This window comes from Trichosurus vulpecula, chromosome 4 (genome assembly GCF_011100635.1).
Source record: "Trichosurus vulpecula isolate mTriVul1 chromosome 4, mTriVul1.pri, whole genome shotgun sequence".
Lineage (NCBI taxonomy): Eukaryota > Metazoa > Chordata > Mammalia > Diprotodontia > Phalangeridae > Trichosurus > Trichosurus vulpecula.
In genome coordinates, this window is record NC_050576.1 from 128,599,486 (window position 1) to 128,615,099 (window position 15,614).

The 15,614-nt window shown below is 42.3% G+C and overlaps 1 protein-coding gene across 1 annotated transcript in view; it reads right to left on the reverse strand.

The window, feature by feature from the left end:
- Positions 1 to 5,554: 5,554 nt before the first annotated feature.
- Positions 5,555 to 15,614, reverse strand: part of CAPN8 (calpain 8) — a 101,764-nt gene continuing 91,704 nt past the window's right edge. Inside the window, exons 17-21 of the mRNA XM_036756649.1 lie at positions 11,395 to 11,463; positions 10,918 to 10,996; positions 9,136 to 9,252; positions 7,698 to 7,756; positions 5,555 to 5,578 (exon numbers count right to left, since the gene is read on the reverse strand). Of these exons, the coding sequence (XP_036612544.1) occupies positions 5,555 to 5,578; positions 7,698 to 7,756; positions 9,136 to 9,252; positions 10,918 to 10,996; positions 11,395 to 11,463 (348 nt within the window). The remainder of the gene's footprint in view (positions 5,579 to 7,697; positions 7,757 to 9,135; positions 9,253 to 10,917; positions 10,997 to 11,394; positions 11,464 to 15,614) is intronic.

Here is a 15,614-nt window from a genome sequence, read left to right on the forward strand (position 1 = left end):
CAATACCCATAATAATAAAATTACAATAATAGAGAGCATTTATGTAGCATTTTAAGGCTTCCAGAGTGTTTCACCTATGTTCTCCCATCCCACCCTTACAAGGACCTATGAAGTAGGTGGTATTACTATCCCCGTTTTACTGGTGAGGAGACTGAGGTTAGGACGTCAAGTGATTTGTCCAGGATCACACCACTAGTAAGCATCTGAGGCAGGTTTTGAACTATGGTCTCTCTTGGCTCAAAATCCAGAACTCTATCCACTGTGCTGCCCTTAATGTATATTATGTGCATTCAGTGTCTGTTCAAGGGTTAGAGACTCTGATCTATTTTTAGGCAAAAGTCCGACACTATTTAGGTTTCCCTGTGATTTTATTCTGGGGTTGGTGTGATGACTAAAAGGAGGTTCAGACCTTCTTGGGGATCAAGGCCTTCCCCACCCCCTGTTCTATGTGAGCCCAGAGTCCCTGAAGGGTCTCTGGGCCCTACTATACACAAGTATTACTTTTTACTTATTTTTACATATGGAAACAAGCCTAAAGAAGTGAGGAAGATTTGTCTCCTACACAGGATCAGAGGATTTAAAGTTTGAAAGAACATTGTAAACCATTTCCAATCCAACCCCTCAGTTTATAGATAAGGAAACTGGAGGTTAAGCACCTTGACTAAAGCCACATATAGTTGAGAATCTATAGCTGATAAGCATTTATTAAGCACTTACTATGTGCCCAGCACTATACTAAGTGCTAGGGATACCAAGAAGGCAAAAGATAGGCCCTGCCTTCAAGGAGTTCTCCATCTAATGGGGAGATGACATGCAGACAACTATGTACAAACAAAACATATACAGGATATATAGGAGATGATCAAGAGGGGACGCTCTTGCATTTCAAAGGATCAGGAAAGATTTCTTTTAGAACATGGTATTTTAGGACGCTGTCTCCTCTTTAGGCTGTAAGCTACTTGAGGGCAAAAACTGTTTTTTTTTGGTTTTGGTTTTGGTTTGCCTTTCTTTATATCCTTAGCACACTGCCTGGCGCATAGTCAGTGCTTCATAAATGTTTGCTGACTGACTGATTGACTTGAAGGAAGTCAGGGAGAGAAGTAAATAGAAAAGATGGAATTTGAGCTCAGGTCCTCAGATAATAATAAGTTGAGGTGACAGAAAAGGGACTCTATGGTCCAAGGCCTGACTCTCGAACATCAATATCCACTTTTTCTCAGCTCTCAACTCACTAAGGGTCTCTTTAACTCTCCCTCTTAGACCAAGGAAAAGTGTAGTGAGTAGAGATGGAGTCAGGAACATCTGCTAGGTGTGGATCCTGTCTCTGATAGTTATGAGCTGTGTGCCAGAGCCAAGACCTCTCCTGTCCTCCATTCCCTCATCTGAAAAGTAAAGATAATGAAAACTGTTCTGAGGCAGCTGTGACATAGTGAGTAGAGTGTGCTGACCTTGAAGCCAAGAAGATCTGGGTTCAGATTCCACCTCTGGTATATACTGGCTGCAGTATATATACTGGAGCAGGGCAAATCATTTAGTCTGTCATGCCCCAAGCAGCTAAGTCTATAGGTTGTAGAAGGGGTGCCACCTGCATTGGTGGAGGGAGTTTCTTCATAGGGAGTTCCCTAACCTATACCAATGAAATCACAGGCATGGGTTTTCATATATGTGTATTTATGTGTTTATATATGTGTATATATCACACACACAGAAAGACACACACACATATACATATACATGTGTATATATATGTATGTATACCTGTAGTACTTCACAGGATTGCAAGGCTCAAATGAGCTAATATCTTACGTGCTTTGCAAATTTTAATGTGCTCTGTAAATGTCAGTTGTTCTCAGTTGAATTTACTTACAATTGGTCTTTCAGCTGGGGCAATCTGGAGGATGTCATCGAGATTATAATGGTATTAACAATAATAATAAACCATTTATAGAGCACTTTAAAGTTCGCCAAGCACTTTACAAATATTATCTCATTCGACCCTCACGACACTCCCTGGGAGCAGGTTGTTATGAACCTCCTTTTACCGATGAGGAAACTAAGGCAGACAGGTTCAGTGATCCCGCAGTAAGCATCACGCAGCTAATGTTTGAGGCAAACTTTGAACTCAGATCTTCTTGACTCCAGGTTCAGCTTTTTTAGCCGCTGCTCTGCCTTACTGACTACACACACACACACACACACACACACACACACACACAAATACATATTTATGTATGTAAACGTGCTTTGTAAATTCCAACATGCTATAAAAACAGCAGTTATCATTACTGAATTTATTCACAATTGATCTTTCATCTGGGGCAATCTGGAGGATGTCACCAGGACTAACAGCCACAATGACAAGGGCACGTATGCGCCCCTTTAAGGTTTGCGAAGCATTTTCCATATATCCTCACAACACCCCTGTGAGGTAGAGATCATGACTGTCCCCATTTTACAGATGAGAAAACTTGAGATGATGCAGAGAGATTAAGGGACTTGTCCCAGACCACAAAGCCAATAAGAGTCTGAGACAAGGTTCAAGTTCAAGTCTTCCTGATTCCCAGTCCCATGCACTATCCCCTTAAGCACTTATCTGCATGTTACCACTGTCATTATGATCACATTAGATCACATTTATGTGCAGCTTTCCAGTTTACAAAGAAATTTCTCCCACAACAAAATTACAAGATATTATAAGCATTTGTTGTTTTTGTGTCATTTCAGTCATGTCCAATTCTCTGTGATTTCATTTGGGGCTTTCTTGGCAAAGATACTGGAGGAGTTTGCTGTTTGCTTCTCCAGCTCATTTTACAGATGAGGAAACTGAGGCAAACAGGGCTAAGTGAGTGACCTACCCAGGGTCACACAGCTAGTAAGTGTCTGAGGCCAGATTTGAACTCAAGAAGATGAGTCTTCCTGACTCTAGGCCTGGTGCTCTATCCACTGTCCCACCTGGCTGCCTACTATAAGCATAAATTACTATTCCTGTTTTAGAAATGAAGAAACTAAGACTGAACAGGATTATGTGACTTGGATGGGGTCATAGACACATATACATAGTAAATGGTAGAGAATGAAGACCCAACCCAAGACTTCAGACTCCAGATCCAGCTCTCTTTTCATCATACTCTCCTGACCACCACCACCACCCACCTACCCACTCTGATTTGGGAGGAACACTTAGATAACTCTGCAGGCCTTATCTTAGACCAAACCACTTCTCTCTCAAAGCCTTTTATAGACACATAAAGCAAGATAGACATTCTCTTTTGACCCTTCTCCACTGTATACTGCCCCCCATACCCTCTGAAGACTATCTTCTGTATTTTAGCTAGAGTTGTGTGTTATACTTGATAGATTTGGGATGAATTAGTATAAATATATCCCCACTGCTAGGGGGAAAAATAGTTCAAAGGGCATATCTTATTGATGTGCTTTATATTTGTATATAAAATCTTCTTATGTGAAAGGCAACACAATATTAAAAATTATTCCTTAAGAATCCTGGAGTGGAGGATGTGCCTCTGGAGACCCATGCTATTAAGCTGCAGCTACCTCTAGGGTGGATGGTGGTAGACAGCACCTATTAGTACTACCTCATCACAGGGGGCTAAAAAAATTCCCTTCTGGATCTAGAATTTTATAATTCTATCCTGATGAGGGAGGGGACTAGGGTAAGGATGCAGGCAGGGAGCAGCAGAAAACAAACATCTATACCTAAGAACCTAATGAAAGTCTCAAGAAGAGGGAAACCATAACTAAGAGAGCTTTGAAAAGTCTCAGTGACAAAGGCCTTGGAAGGGTACTGTTGGGTTTGGGGCAACGGAAAGAATCCCATCCAGGACTTTTGTACTAATGGTGCCCAGAAATAATTATAGCTCTATTTTCTACCATAGTGACTGGCTAAGTACACTGTCAACCATAACCAAGCTAATGGGTGACAAATCCAATTGGTCATTGTCCTCATTGGCTGGCCTGATGATGATTGATAGTTGATAGTTCTGTCAGTTAATGACAAGACAGAATGGCAAATGCCTCTTCTCTCGCTGACTCAACATAAGAAAGTAGTCCCAGGCAGTAAAATGTGAACTGTTGCTTTGAACATGACTGAACAGCCGTGTGGCTTAATCTCATCCTTGACAGCTTATATGCAAATGGAGCTGGGAAACAGAATTCACAGCTAGGCCCCATCAGATGGGGTGATTTTCCCCAAAACTCCATCCCCAAATCCCTTCATGTGGTTCTATCCCCAGAAATAATGAGCTGAGGCCACCTTGATGCTCATGTTCAGAGCTTACAGACAAGAGAATGAATTGACCTCCACCTCCAGTTTGGAAACATGGCTACACTCACCTCATTACATCAAAGAGCCCAGTGTTCAGGTGGTAGCTGAAATAACAAATTACCTGAGTTGGTTTCCCTCCTAGCTATTTACGGGGTAAGAATTCCCTTTGGTGAGAATTTACCTTCAGACTTGGCAAATGGTGATACACTCACCATTTTGACTTTCCTGGCACAAAATCAGAAGGAAAAAGAAAAAAAGACACTTTCTCCTGATTACCCACTGCTCTCTTCTGAGGCATCAAAACATTGACTCCTTTCTCTTAAAGCAAGTAAGCCATATTTGATTACTGTTAATAGCACTAGGTAGTCCTCCAGTATCTCCAACCAATACCAGAGGCTTTGATTTCCTCGACATACCCCACCTTTTCTAAGGAACTAACTATATTGTCAATATTTCAGGAGCACTGAAATCTCTCATTTCCCAAATACATCTCTTCCTACAAACCAGAAAGCCTAGATGCACTTTATTAGAAAAAAAGCAGGAACCATTTTTGTGGATCTTTATATCTCTCTTTTCATTGGCCCATTCATTCACTGATCTAGGTTTCAGATAGCTTGGGAGGAGGAGGGGGAGGAGGAGGAGAAGGAGGAGGAGGAGGAGAGAAAGAGGGAGGGAGGGAGGGAGGGAGAGAGAGAGAGAGAGAGAGAGAGAGAGAGAGAGAGAGAGAGAGAGGTTTCTGAGCCACTTGTGTAAAACAATTTGAGATTACAAAATTTAAAACACAACTTTTTAAAAGGTTATGTACTATAAGAGGGACAAACATGAGTGGTGAGATCAGTGTTATATAAAAAATTCTATTCAGTTTGAGCACACTTTCCCCAGAGACTGAGGTGAAGTAAAGGAATCAGTGTTCCCCAAGATCTTAAGGGGAAATGTTCTATTCTTGCTATATCTTCAAAGTTAATTGATGTTAAATGGTTAAATGAAATGGGGTGGGGGGATTGGAGGAGAGTACAATCAGTGGGGGCTGAAGCCAATGGCAGTAGAGCAGAAACCACCCAAAGCCCTCCAATATGTCCTTAGAATCCTGGAAGGGATTGGGTAGGGGCCACAGGGAAGGTGCAACAGCCTGGTTCTGTGGTCATGGGTCAGAGCAAAGCTGCTACAATACAAGCAGATTGATTTGATGCTTTGAGTGAAGTGAAATGGAGGAAGAGAGTGGAAGGTGGCATCCTGACAAGGGGCTTCAGAGGTGTCCCAGATGTCGGCTCAGACTAGGACGCAACACAGCCACTGTGAAGGGAAGAGAACAAAGGTTAGGCCATTACCATGTATATAAGAGTATTGATAGCAACACTTTTGAGGTAGCAACAAAAGGATCTAAGGGGGGTACCCATCAGTTGGAGAACAGCTGATCTACGGTATGTGAATGACAGGAAATAATGTTGTGGTGTAAGAAATAACTCTGAGAGATTCAGAGACACAGAGGAGCCTGGTATAAACAGATACAGATTGACGTAAGCAGAACCAAGACTAAAATGTACACAATCACCAGAAGAACCACAATGAAAAAGACACTTATTGACAACAGAGGTCTAATTGTAATGACAATCTTCATCCCAGAGAACAGAGGAGGAGACATGCCTGCTTCTTCTCAGGACAGAGGTGGGGACCTATAGGAGCAGAAGATTGCACAAGTGGTCTCCCCCAACCACTGGTTTTGTTTAACTGTTTTCCTTTGTTACACAGACAGGCATCTCAGGCAGTGACTACAGTGTAAAAATAAAATGTATCAATAAATGATATTTTTGTTTTTTAAAGAATGAGGCCACTGCTTCCAAAGGCAGCTGATGAGATTTTTTTTTAAAGAGATGCTTCCCTACCACAAATGGACTTGGGTTTTTATATATCCTCTACCCGTGTGGTTTATTGCTCAGTGAATGATAAGAAACTAACAGCTCCTTCAATTGAGTATGGCTAAAGCCATAGACCTGCAAAAAAAATGAGACTTAGACACACAGTAGCTTTGTACCAATTGGGATCTTCTAAACTATTTCTTAAATTGTGACATAGGATATCTATAAAATCCCAAGGCTATCCCTCCATCAATTTTCCTGGCATTATCAAAAAGAAAGTCTTCAGGAAGCAGATCAATAAGTGAATGGTATTATTCATACTACCAAAGTATAGAAACTGAGGCAAATGGAGGTGATGTAACTTATCCTAGATTCTTTGACATGATTATCAATTAAACCAGTTGCCTGACCCCAATGCCTCTGCATTAACTACTTATTTCAACTGAAAGCCTCAATGAAGAAGGAAAAACGAATGCTTTCTTCTGTAGGGCCCAAATAATCAATACATTTCAATGACTCCTGTCATAACTTCACACTGAGAAAATGTACCAGAGCTCCCCAGACCAGCATTTTAATATTCTTTTCCCCATGCAAAACATTATACTCATTATATTCTTTATGATCTAATTTGTTTATTTTGCATCTTTAGGGAACCTGTATTGGTAGCCAAGAGGCTTGGGTTCAGGTCCTTATTCCACCCCTTACTTATAAGCTGTGTGACTAGACAGATCACTTCAACTTTCTCAGTCTCAGTTTCCTCATCTGTGAAATAGGGACAGCTCTTGCATTACCTTCAGGACACAGCTATGATGATAAAAGCATTTGGTAAATCTTCAAGTGGTATGTAAATGTGACCTGTTAGTACTGCGGATAGTCTGAAATTTATGCATTTAAATCTCTTTTATATATCCCCAGTCTGACTCTCAAAGTATTTCTTTTAAATGGAAAACATCTAAAAATCAGGAGCTACGTCTGTATGTGCACTGCTTGCTTTACACCGTGTCTGTCCCACCTACCGTTGCTGCTAATGCCGTACAACAATAATGCGTCGTGCCCTATAAATGGTTCTGTTGTTGTTATTCACTTGTGTTTCAGTCGTGCCCAACTCTTCGTGACTTTTCTTGCCAAAGATACTGGAGGAGTTTGCTGTTTCCTTCTCCAGCTCATTTTACAGATGAGGAAACTGAGGCAAACAGGGTAAAGTGACTCGTCCAGGGTCACACAGCTAGTAAGTGTCTGAGGCCAGATTTGAACTCAGGAAAATGAGTCTTCCTAACTTCAAGCCCACTTTATCCACTAAGCCACCTAGCTATCCATAAACGGCTTAGAATTTGGCTTATGCCCTTTGCTTAAAATGCATGCAATTTAAATATCTGTGGTGAAGAAGAGAGCCTTAGCCTTCTCCATCCCACCCTCACCAAAATGTGCATTGTGACTTCTGGAATTGAGATAAGGATGAAGCAGGAGCAGAATGCTGGATTTATGCAGTGCCTTTTCATCCAGGCATCTCAAAGTACTGTTGGCAAGCAGTGTGCGGAAAACCCAATTCCATTTACCTCTGCCAGTGAGAGCTGGACGATGCCACTCTGGTCCTTGTCCAAGAGATTGAACATTTCTAAAGAGTCAAAGAAAAAATGCAATTAGACATCTAGTGACAGGACATCAGGCCACCCACACCTCTGTCGTCATGCTGGGCCCCCTCTCCTCCTTCCCCCATAACCAGAGGCTTTTCCAACCTTGATCCAGGGTGCAGAGCTGCCCTTCTGCTTTGTCAGTAGGTCTTCTGCCTACTCACAAGCTTCTCCTGCATCTTGCTCTGGTCAATCCTAATGTCAAAGCTAAATGATCTAGCACAGGGGTGGAGAACCTGCAGCCTTAAGGCCACATGCGGCCTTCTAAATCCTTAAGTATGGCCTTTTGACCAAATCCAAATTTTACAGCACAAATCCTTGTAAAATGTGGATTCAGTCAAAAGGCTGCACTTAAGGATTTAGAAGGCCACAGGTTTCCCACCTCTGATCTAACATGTGGATTATCTAGTACCTATGTATCTGTCTTTCTGACTGCCTGACTTTTGGCCATCTCACTGACTTCCGTCCCATCTTCAGAAAGTAGCCAGTGGAAGCAAAGGCCCACATGCTAAGTTAGATTAGATTCCCTCTTCCCTGAAATCTCATCTCTCTTTTACAACCTACCACCTGTGTAATGTTGGCCAAATCATCTGAGCTCTCTGAGCTTCAGGTGCCTCATCTCTACAATTAAAACATGTGACCACATAATTTCTAAGGCCCCTTCCTGCTCTAAACCCTATGAAAAACCTAAGCAATCTTTCTAATGTCTTCCAGGAGGTCGTCAGTGTGCCTGAGATACCTATAAGCTCTAAGAGAGGAGAGCTCATGGGAGCTGGAGCTAGAAGGTGACCTTAATGGCATCTGGCCCAAACTCTCACTTTACAGATGAGATATTTTTTAAAAGCACCTGGCACATAGGAGGTGTTACAAAAATACCTTTTTAAAAAGATAAGGAAACTAACTAAACTTCTCTACAGAAGAGAAGCAATTTGGACAAAGCAACGCAGATACTTACATGACAATATTCAATGTGTCTTTATCTATGTATCTATCACCCATGATATCTAATTTGGGGCAGCAAATATATATATATGTACATATATATGTATATATATTTGTGTGTGTGTGTGTGGCCTCAGTAAATATTTGTTGAATAAATGATGACTCTAACTCTTTTCCTGAAGGATAAAGCAGTCACTGTGACCTCAGTCCACATACAGTGTCTTCCCAACTTTTTCTCTACTTAACTCTCTCTGCCTATGCTCTCTTGCCAACTGGTGGGAAAACGTCATAGTCGGATTTGACCTCTAAACCTCAAAAAGGCAGTGGCAAGGTACTGGTTCAAGACACTATCATCCCTCCCCAGCCCCACCCACAATCTGGAGATAAATGGCGAGCAGGACAAGGAAAGGGGGCGACTCACTGAAGAGACTCTCCAGCCGTATCATGCAGGCAACAAAACTGTCAAAGTGAATGCTGAGAGCGCTGCCCCCATAACACACAGCAATTGCCTGCTGTACCTGATTGTTGAGGATGAAGCCTGGAGAGATAGAATGGAGACAGATTTGAGAGAATGACCAAATCCTTTCTTTGCCCAGCAGTGAAACTGCACCCTCCCTGAGGACTGGGAGGGGTTGAAGAAGGAGGACAGTAGAGAGGCTTTACTGCAGTTTTGCAGAAATTTGTAAATCAGGAGACCAACTGGTCCTTCTTTGGTTCCCCTCCAGTTGATGCTATATGTGTCTTATTGATTTCTTTTTAATGACTCTGGACAGGGCCTACTTGTCCAATGTGGGACCCAAGGGTAGGCCTGTTCCTATTAATGTCGTTTGTGATGCGGTTCAGATCAGACATCATGGTGAAACAGATACCCTAGAAGGTCAAGAAAAGATGGATGGCTATAAATCAATTAACCTCCAAACATTTATTGAGAGCCTACTATATTTTAGGAATTATACTCAGCTCTGAGAATATAAGGACAGCCCCTATCCTCAAAGAGTTTACAGTCTAGGCAGCTTGAGACAACATGTACGTACTTTTTTGTTGCTCACTTATTTCAGTCATGTCTATGTCTATGTCTATGACCCCATTTTAGGAGGAGTTTTCTCAGCAAGGATACTGGAGTGGTTAGCCATTTCCCTTCTCCAGCCCATGTTACAGATCAGGAAACTGAGGGAAATAAGGTTAAGTGACTTGCCCAGGGTCACACAGTCAAGGAAACATTTCTTAGGGTTCAAGGAAAGAAATGCTGGGGGAACCCTTGCCCAACTGGCAGACATTCATCTTTGGTGTCCTGATCTTCTTGTTAATACTAAGATAGCACTCTATTTGTCTTTGAGGCAAATTTAAAAGACATATACAAGAGATTGATCTGACGCTGACAACTGATAGGATGACTCCTCCAGAAGAAAAAAAAAACGGCAGGGTGCGTAGACTTTAGTCTAAGCTGTTGTTGTCTATACTATGTCCTGAGGCTAAATTCGAACTCAGGAAGATGAATCTTCCTGACTCTAGGCCCAGTACTCTGTACACTATGGTGGCGCCATCTAGTTGCCCCAGGTATATATAAAATAGATACGATGTGATTGTAGCAGAGAAAGCAGGCACTAGCAGCTGGAGGGGTTCAGGAAAGGTCCTAAGACTGAGGATTCAGAAGAAACCTCCAAACAGGTCCAGAAAATCTTGAGTTCAAATTTATTAACTAGCAAAACTTCCAGAAAGAGTTCTGGAGTCATCAGTGTGTGCTCTCTCATTTTTCATTTGAGTATTTTTTTTTTGTATCCACATACTAAAAGTAAAGGTGGGGAGAGATAAGAAGACAGCTGCCAAGCATCCCTCCCTCACCCAATAGAACCCTAGGAACATGGAGAAAGTCCTAAAATCACTGCGATCTCTCCCCCGATAAAGATCAAAGCTCTTAGAAAAATTTTAAGCGATACATGGTATGGCAACTAGTAGGATGCTTTGCATACAATAGGTGCTCAATCAACCTATGCTGATTTATTTTTGGACAGACACATGATAAGGAACTCTCCCTCTACCAAAAGAACAACATTTATTCTTCAACAAGGGTCAGGCAGCTGCCTCTTGTTCTGTTGATTTGTATTATGAAAACATCAATAATCACAATGACATTACATTTGTATCTCAATTTTAAACTTAAAAATTCGGGTCTCAAGACCCTGACCAGAGATCATGCCCTCACCTGCTTTCTTGAAAGCTGTTCTCATCTCATGGGTATTGATGGTTCCTGAGTGGTGAGCATCTACTTCCCGGTAGATCTCCTGAAAAAGAAAAGAAATGCCAAGCAGAAAATAATCCTTTGTGAAACTTTCAGGAGCTCATGCTCTCCCCTACCCCTAGTGATTCACTCCTAGGCTGAAACTCTGCCCTCTCTTCCCAGAAGGGGTAAGAACAGAGACAAATGTTTGTCCTGAGCACCAGGGTAAGACAGTCACTACTTCTCTGAGATGGTAGAGGCTCTGGTTGAGGGAGTTGGCATTTTGTTCCCTAATTTTTCATCTTCTCCTTATCCTGTCTTGAGCCATAACGTACATAAGTGCTGTGGTGATTGGACCTAGGGGATTGAGTACCTAGATTAACCTAGAACCATACAGGGATGACTTTTCAGGATGAGGAGTTGGGATTTGAAGGAGGTAGAAAGAACTAAATGAATAGTTACCAAATACTTCTGAATCTTCAGCCATAATGTCTTGAGTTCTACAAGTCCCAAAGTGCCTGTCCCATTATTCTGGACATGTTAAGGACATAGTATAGACAACAACAGCTTAGACTAAAGTCTACGCACCCTGCCGTTTTTTTTTTCTTCTGGAGGAGTCATCCTATCAGTTGTCAGTTTCAGATCAATCTCTTGTATATGTCTTTCAAATTTGCCTCAAAGACGAATATAGTGCTATCTTAGTATTAACAAGATCAGGACACCAAAGATGAATGTCTGCTAGTTGGGCAAGAGTTCCCCCAGCATCTCTCTCCTTGAACCCCAAGAAATGTTTCCCTGACCCTGTGACTGATGAGGTCTCAGTGACTGACAAGCTAGCCCCACCCCTAACCTTTGGCATTGTAGGAAGAGAAAGCTGTGAGTAGTCCTGAGAAACAGAAGATGGAGTAGTCATGGGAACCAGTGAGAAGAAGCCACCGAGGGAAGTAGTACCACTAGATTACCATCTCAAGACTCTAGGATTGGAGCTATGTGGGCAGATCACACATTAGACATGTCAAGATGAACGCTGTGTCTGAGTTATATCCTCCAACTCACCCCCACATCATTTCCCTTCCCCACTTAGGCTCTCTTGCTCCCCTCTCTGGAGAGAGTGAGAGCATGAAGTTTTTTCCCCTAGAACCAGGAAAATCTGTTTCTTACAAGTTTGTTACTTTTCTTTGTTTGAATGTTTACTTTGCCTCTTAAGCAGGCAATTGAGATAAATACTTAACCATAAGCACTGCTAATGTGGTTGTACTTATTGTGAATGCACCAGATGGGGGGAAGCATCCTAGGGGAGGAGGGAGAGGGAAAATGATCGAGATTTTGAAGCAGCAGTGATTTTTGCTAAAAATGCACTGTCTAGGAGCTCAGAGATGAAAAAGGGGATTATTGATTCATTTTTACAACTTCAAGGGCAGAGAGAGAATACTTATATCAGACTCCCTCTGGGCAATGAATGAGTCAGCAATCACTGGGGACCTGGGACTAGCTGGGCTAGAACCAGGCTTAGTTCAAGAGGAAAATCCCTACCAGACAGGAAGAGCCTGGGGAGTAACTAGAGAGAAAGTCTGGTCCAAGGGAAAGAGTAATCCATCCAGAAAAAAGGTATGTGGAAGAGGTGGGGAATAAGAGTGATTGACAATCATGCCTACCCCATCAGCACCACACCACTACTAGACATCTATCCAATATTATTATACCTAAGCCTAGAACTGGAAGTACTTTTTCAGTACATATATTCTCATTGAGGTATAGCAGGAGTCAGAACTAAGAGGGAACAAATTCTTATGAAAAGTAAGAAAGATTCTGCAAAGAGTATAGGATTTAGATTTTGAAGGGACCCTAAGGTCATCCCCTCTAAGGCCCAAAGAGATAGAGAGACTTGAGGGCAGCAAGGTGGCACAGTGAATGGAGCATTGGCCCTAGAGTCAGGAGGACCTGAGTTCAAATCTGACCTGAGACACTTACTAGCTGTGTGACCCTGGGCAATTTCACTGAACCCCAATTGCCTTCAGGGAGAGAGAGAGGGAGGGAGAGACTTGCCCTTGGTCACATTGGCAATAACTAGCAGTACTAGGATTTGAACTTTGGTCCTTTCTGCCATGCCAGCCTGTCTCCCAGATCCAAGAAGACACAGCAATATCTAAAAATTTAATTGTCCTAGGGAATTGAGGGAACCAAAGAGACCTCTCCAGTAAGGTCTAAAATTGTTATTGTTGTTCAGTCATGTCCGACACTTCATGAATCCATGTGGGGTTTCCTTGGCAAAGAATACTGGAGTGGTTTGTCATTTCTTTCTCCAGATCATTTTATGGATGAGGAAACTGAGGCAAACAGTGTTAAGTGACTTGCCCAGGGTCACACAGCTAATAAGTGTCTGAGGCTAGATTTGAACTCAGGAAGACGAATCTTCCTGACTCCAAGGTCCAGTGCTCTATCCACTTTGCCCTGGTCTAAAATGACAGAACTCCAATTAATCTGTTGGCAGCAATGCCAAAATGTGGAGGAAGGTCATCAGCTTTCATGAGGTTCAAAAGCTCAACAGCACCGTTCTACCTATGTTCTGTAACTAGATGAAGCTGTTAATTCCCAATAACATGATTATCTGTCTGCTAGTTCTGAAAGATACCCATGAAGCCCTCCCAGGGACAGTGCCTAAAGAATATTTGTGAGCTGGGTATGGTGGCACATGCCTGTAGTCCCTACTACTGAGGAGGCTATTGCTGGTGGATCTCTTGAGCTCATGAGTTCTTAGCTGCAGTACGCTAAGCCAATTAGATGCCCATGGTAAGTTTGGCACCAATATGGTGGGCCCCTGAGATAGGGGGGCACCAGGCTGCCTAAAGAGGGGTGAACCAGCCCAGATTGGAAACAAAGCAAAATTCCTGTGTCTATCAGCAGTAGGATCAGGCCCATGAGTGGCCACTGGGCTTCCAGCTTGGGCAAGACAGGGAGACCCAGTCTCGAAAAAAAAGTCTGTGTTTTCACTCATGGTGCTGAGCCAATCCTTGATATACTGCAAACTGCCTAAACAGCTTAATGGGGAACACTTAAAGAATGAGAACACCTGTAAGATGGGGATGACAACATCACAGGGGCTCTTGCGGAACAAGGAAACAGATGCAAATGCCAATGTGAAGAGCAAGTGGTTGCTGTTTAATGCTTGTCTACCAGACAGCCCTTAAAAGGAAGCTATACCAGCAGGCCTGTCTTGATGGGAATGACTCAGAGATCAAGGAGCTATTTGCAGCAAAGCAAGGAATATACTGTCAACACCCTGTAGCTTCTCCTGATACAAAAATTAAGTTAAGAAGCACATGGAAGGATGGGCACAGAGGCTGAAGACATCTAGGACCATGGCAATGACCACCACTGATAGCTCAAGGAAGGGGGCATTCATGCCTCTCGTTATTCTAAGACCAGGACAGTACCTTTCCTGTGTGTGTGTGTGTGTGTGTGTGTGTGTGTGTGTGTGTGAGAGAGAGAGAGAGAGAGAGAGAGAGAGAGAGAGAGAGTGCTTTTCAAAATAGCATTCTTCCCAGTATTACTTTCTAATAACACCTAGTAACACCTAGTAGAGTTCTCTAATAACACATTGTAAGTTATTCTTATTCAATTAACAAGCATTTATCATTACATCCCAGCCAAAATCCCACCTTCTAAAGGAAGCCTTCCCAACTCCATTTCATTCCAGTGCCTCCCCTCTGTTAATTAGTTCCGATTTATCCTGTATTTAGCTTGCTTTACATAAATTTGCTTGTGTGTTGTCTCCTCCATCAGATTGTAAGCTCCTTGAGGACAGGGACGGTCTTTTGCCTCCTTTTGACGTGGTGAGTGCTTAATGAATGTAGACTGATTGATTGATTGCACGGGAATACCAATACCTAGCCTGTTATAAGCTCTGTCCTAGGTGCTAAAGATAACTTGCATTTTCATAGTGTTGTTAACTAAAGATTTGTATCCAACTACGTGAAGCCATCAAAAAGGGGACAGCATGTTTTAGAGGACAGCACACTGGATTTGGATTGGAGAAGCCAGGGTTCAAATACTAGTTCCTCTACTTACTACTTCGGTGACTTTAGAAAAGAAATCTCAACTCTCTGAGCTTCAGTTTATTCCTAGATGAAGAAGTGAAAAAGCAATTACATGCCAAGCACTGAGCTAAGTAAGCCCCAGAGATACAGATATACAAACAGACAGGTTCTGCCCTCAAGGAATATACATTCTAATAGAAGAGACAACAAATATTGGGAAAGTGATATCAGGAATGTTTTGGTTTGGAAAGACAGAGGAATGCTGAGTAGAGCTTTATAGAGCAAAGCTATGAAGGAGTAGATTAACATGTCATTCCTATAGTAATGGCAGAACTGATTTGATTTTGGCCCTAAGCAGACTGGTACAGTGGAAAGCACTTGGAGTCAGGAAGACCTGAGTTCAAATATAGACTTAGAGACTTGGTAGTTGTGTGACTCTGGACAAGTCACTTAACATCTGTCTGCCTCAGTTTCCTCATCTGTAAAGTGAAGATAATAAAAGCATCTAACACCTATAGCTGCTACTAAGCAGGCTTGGCTACCCAGAGAAGGGCACCAAGCTCCCGAGGTCGCTCATACATGATTCTTTAGTAACATTATTGAAATTTCAGCTTGTACTTAGGAACTTCTAACATTAGCCTGAGT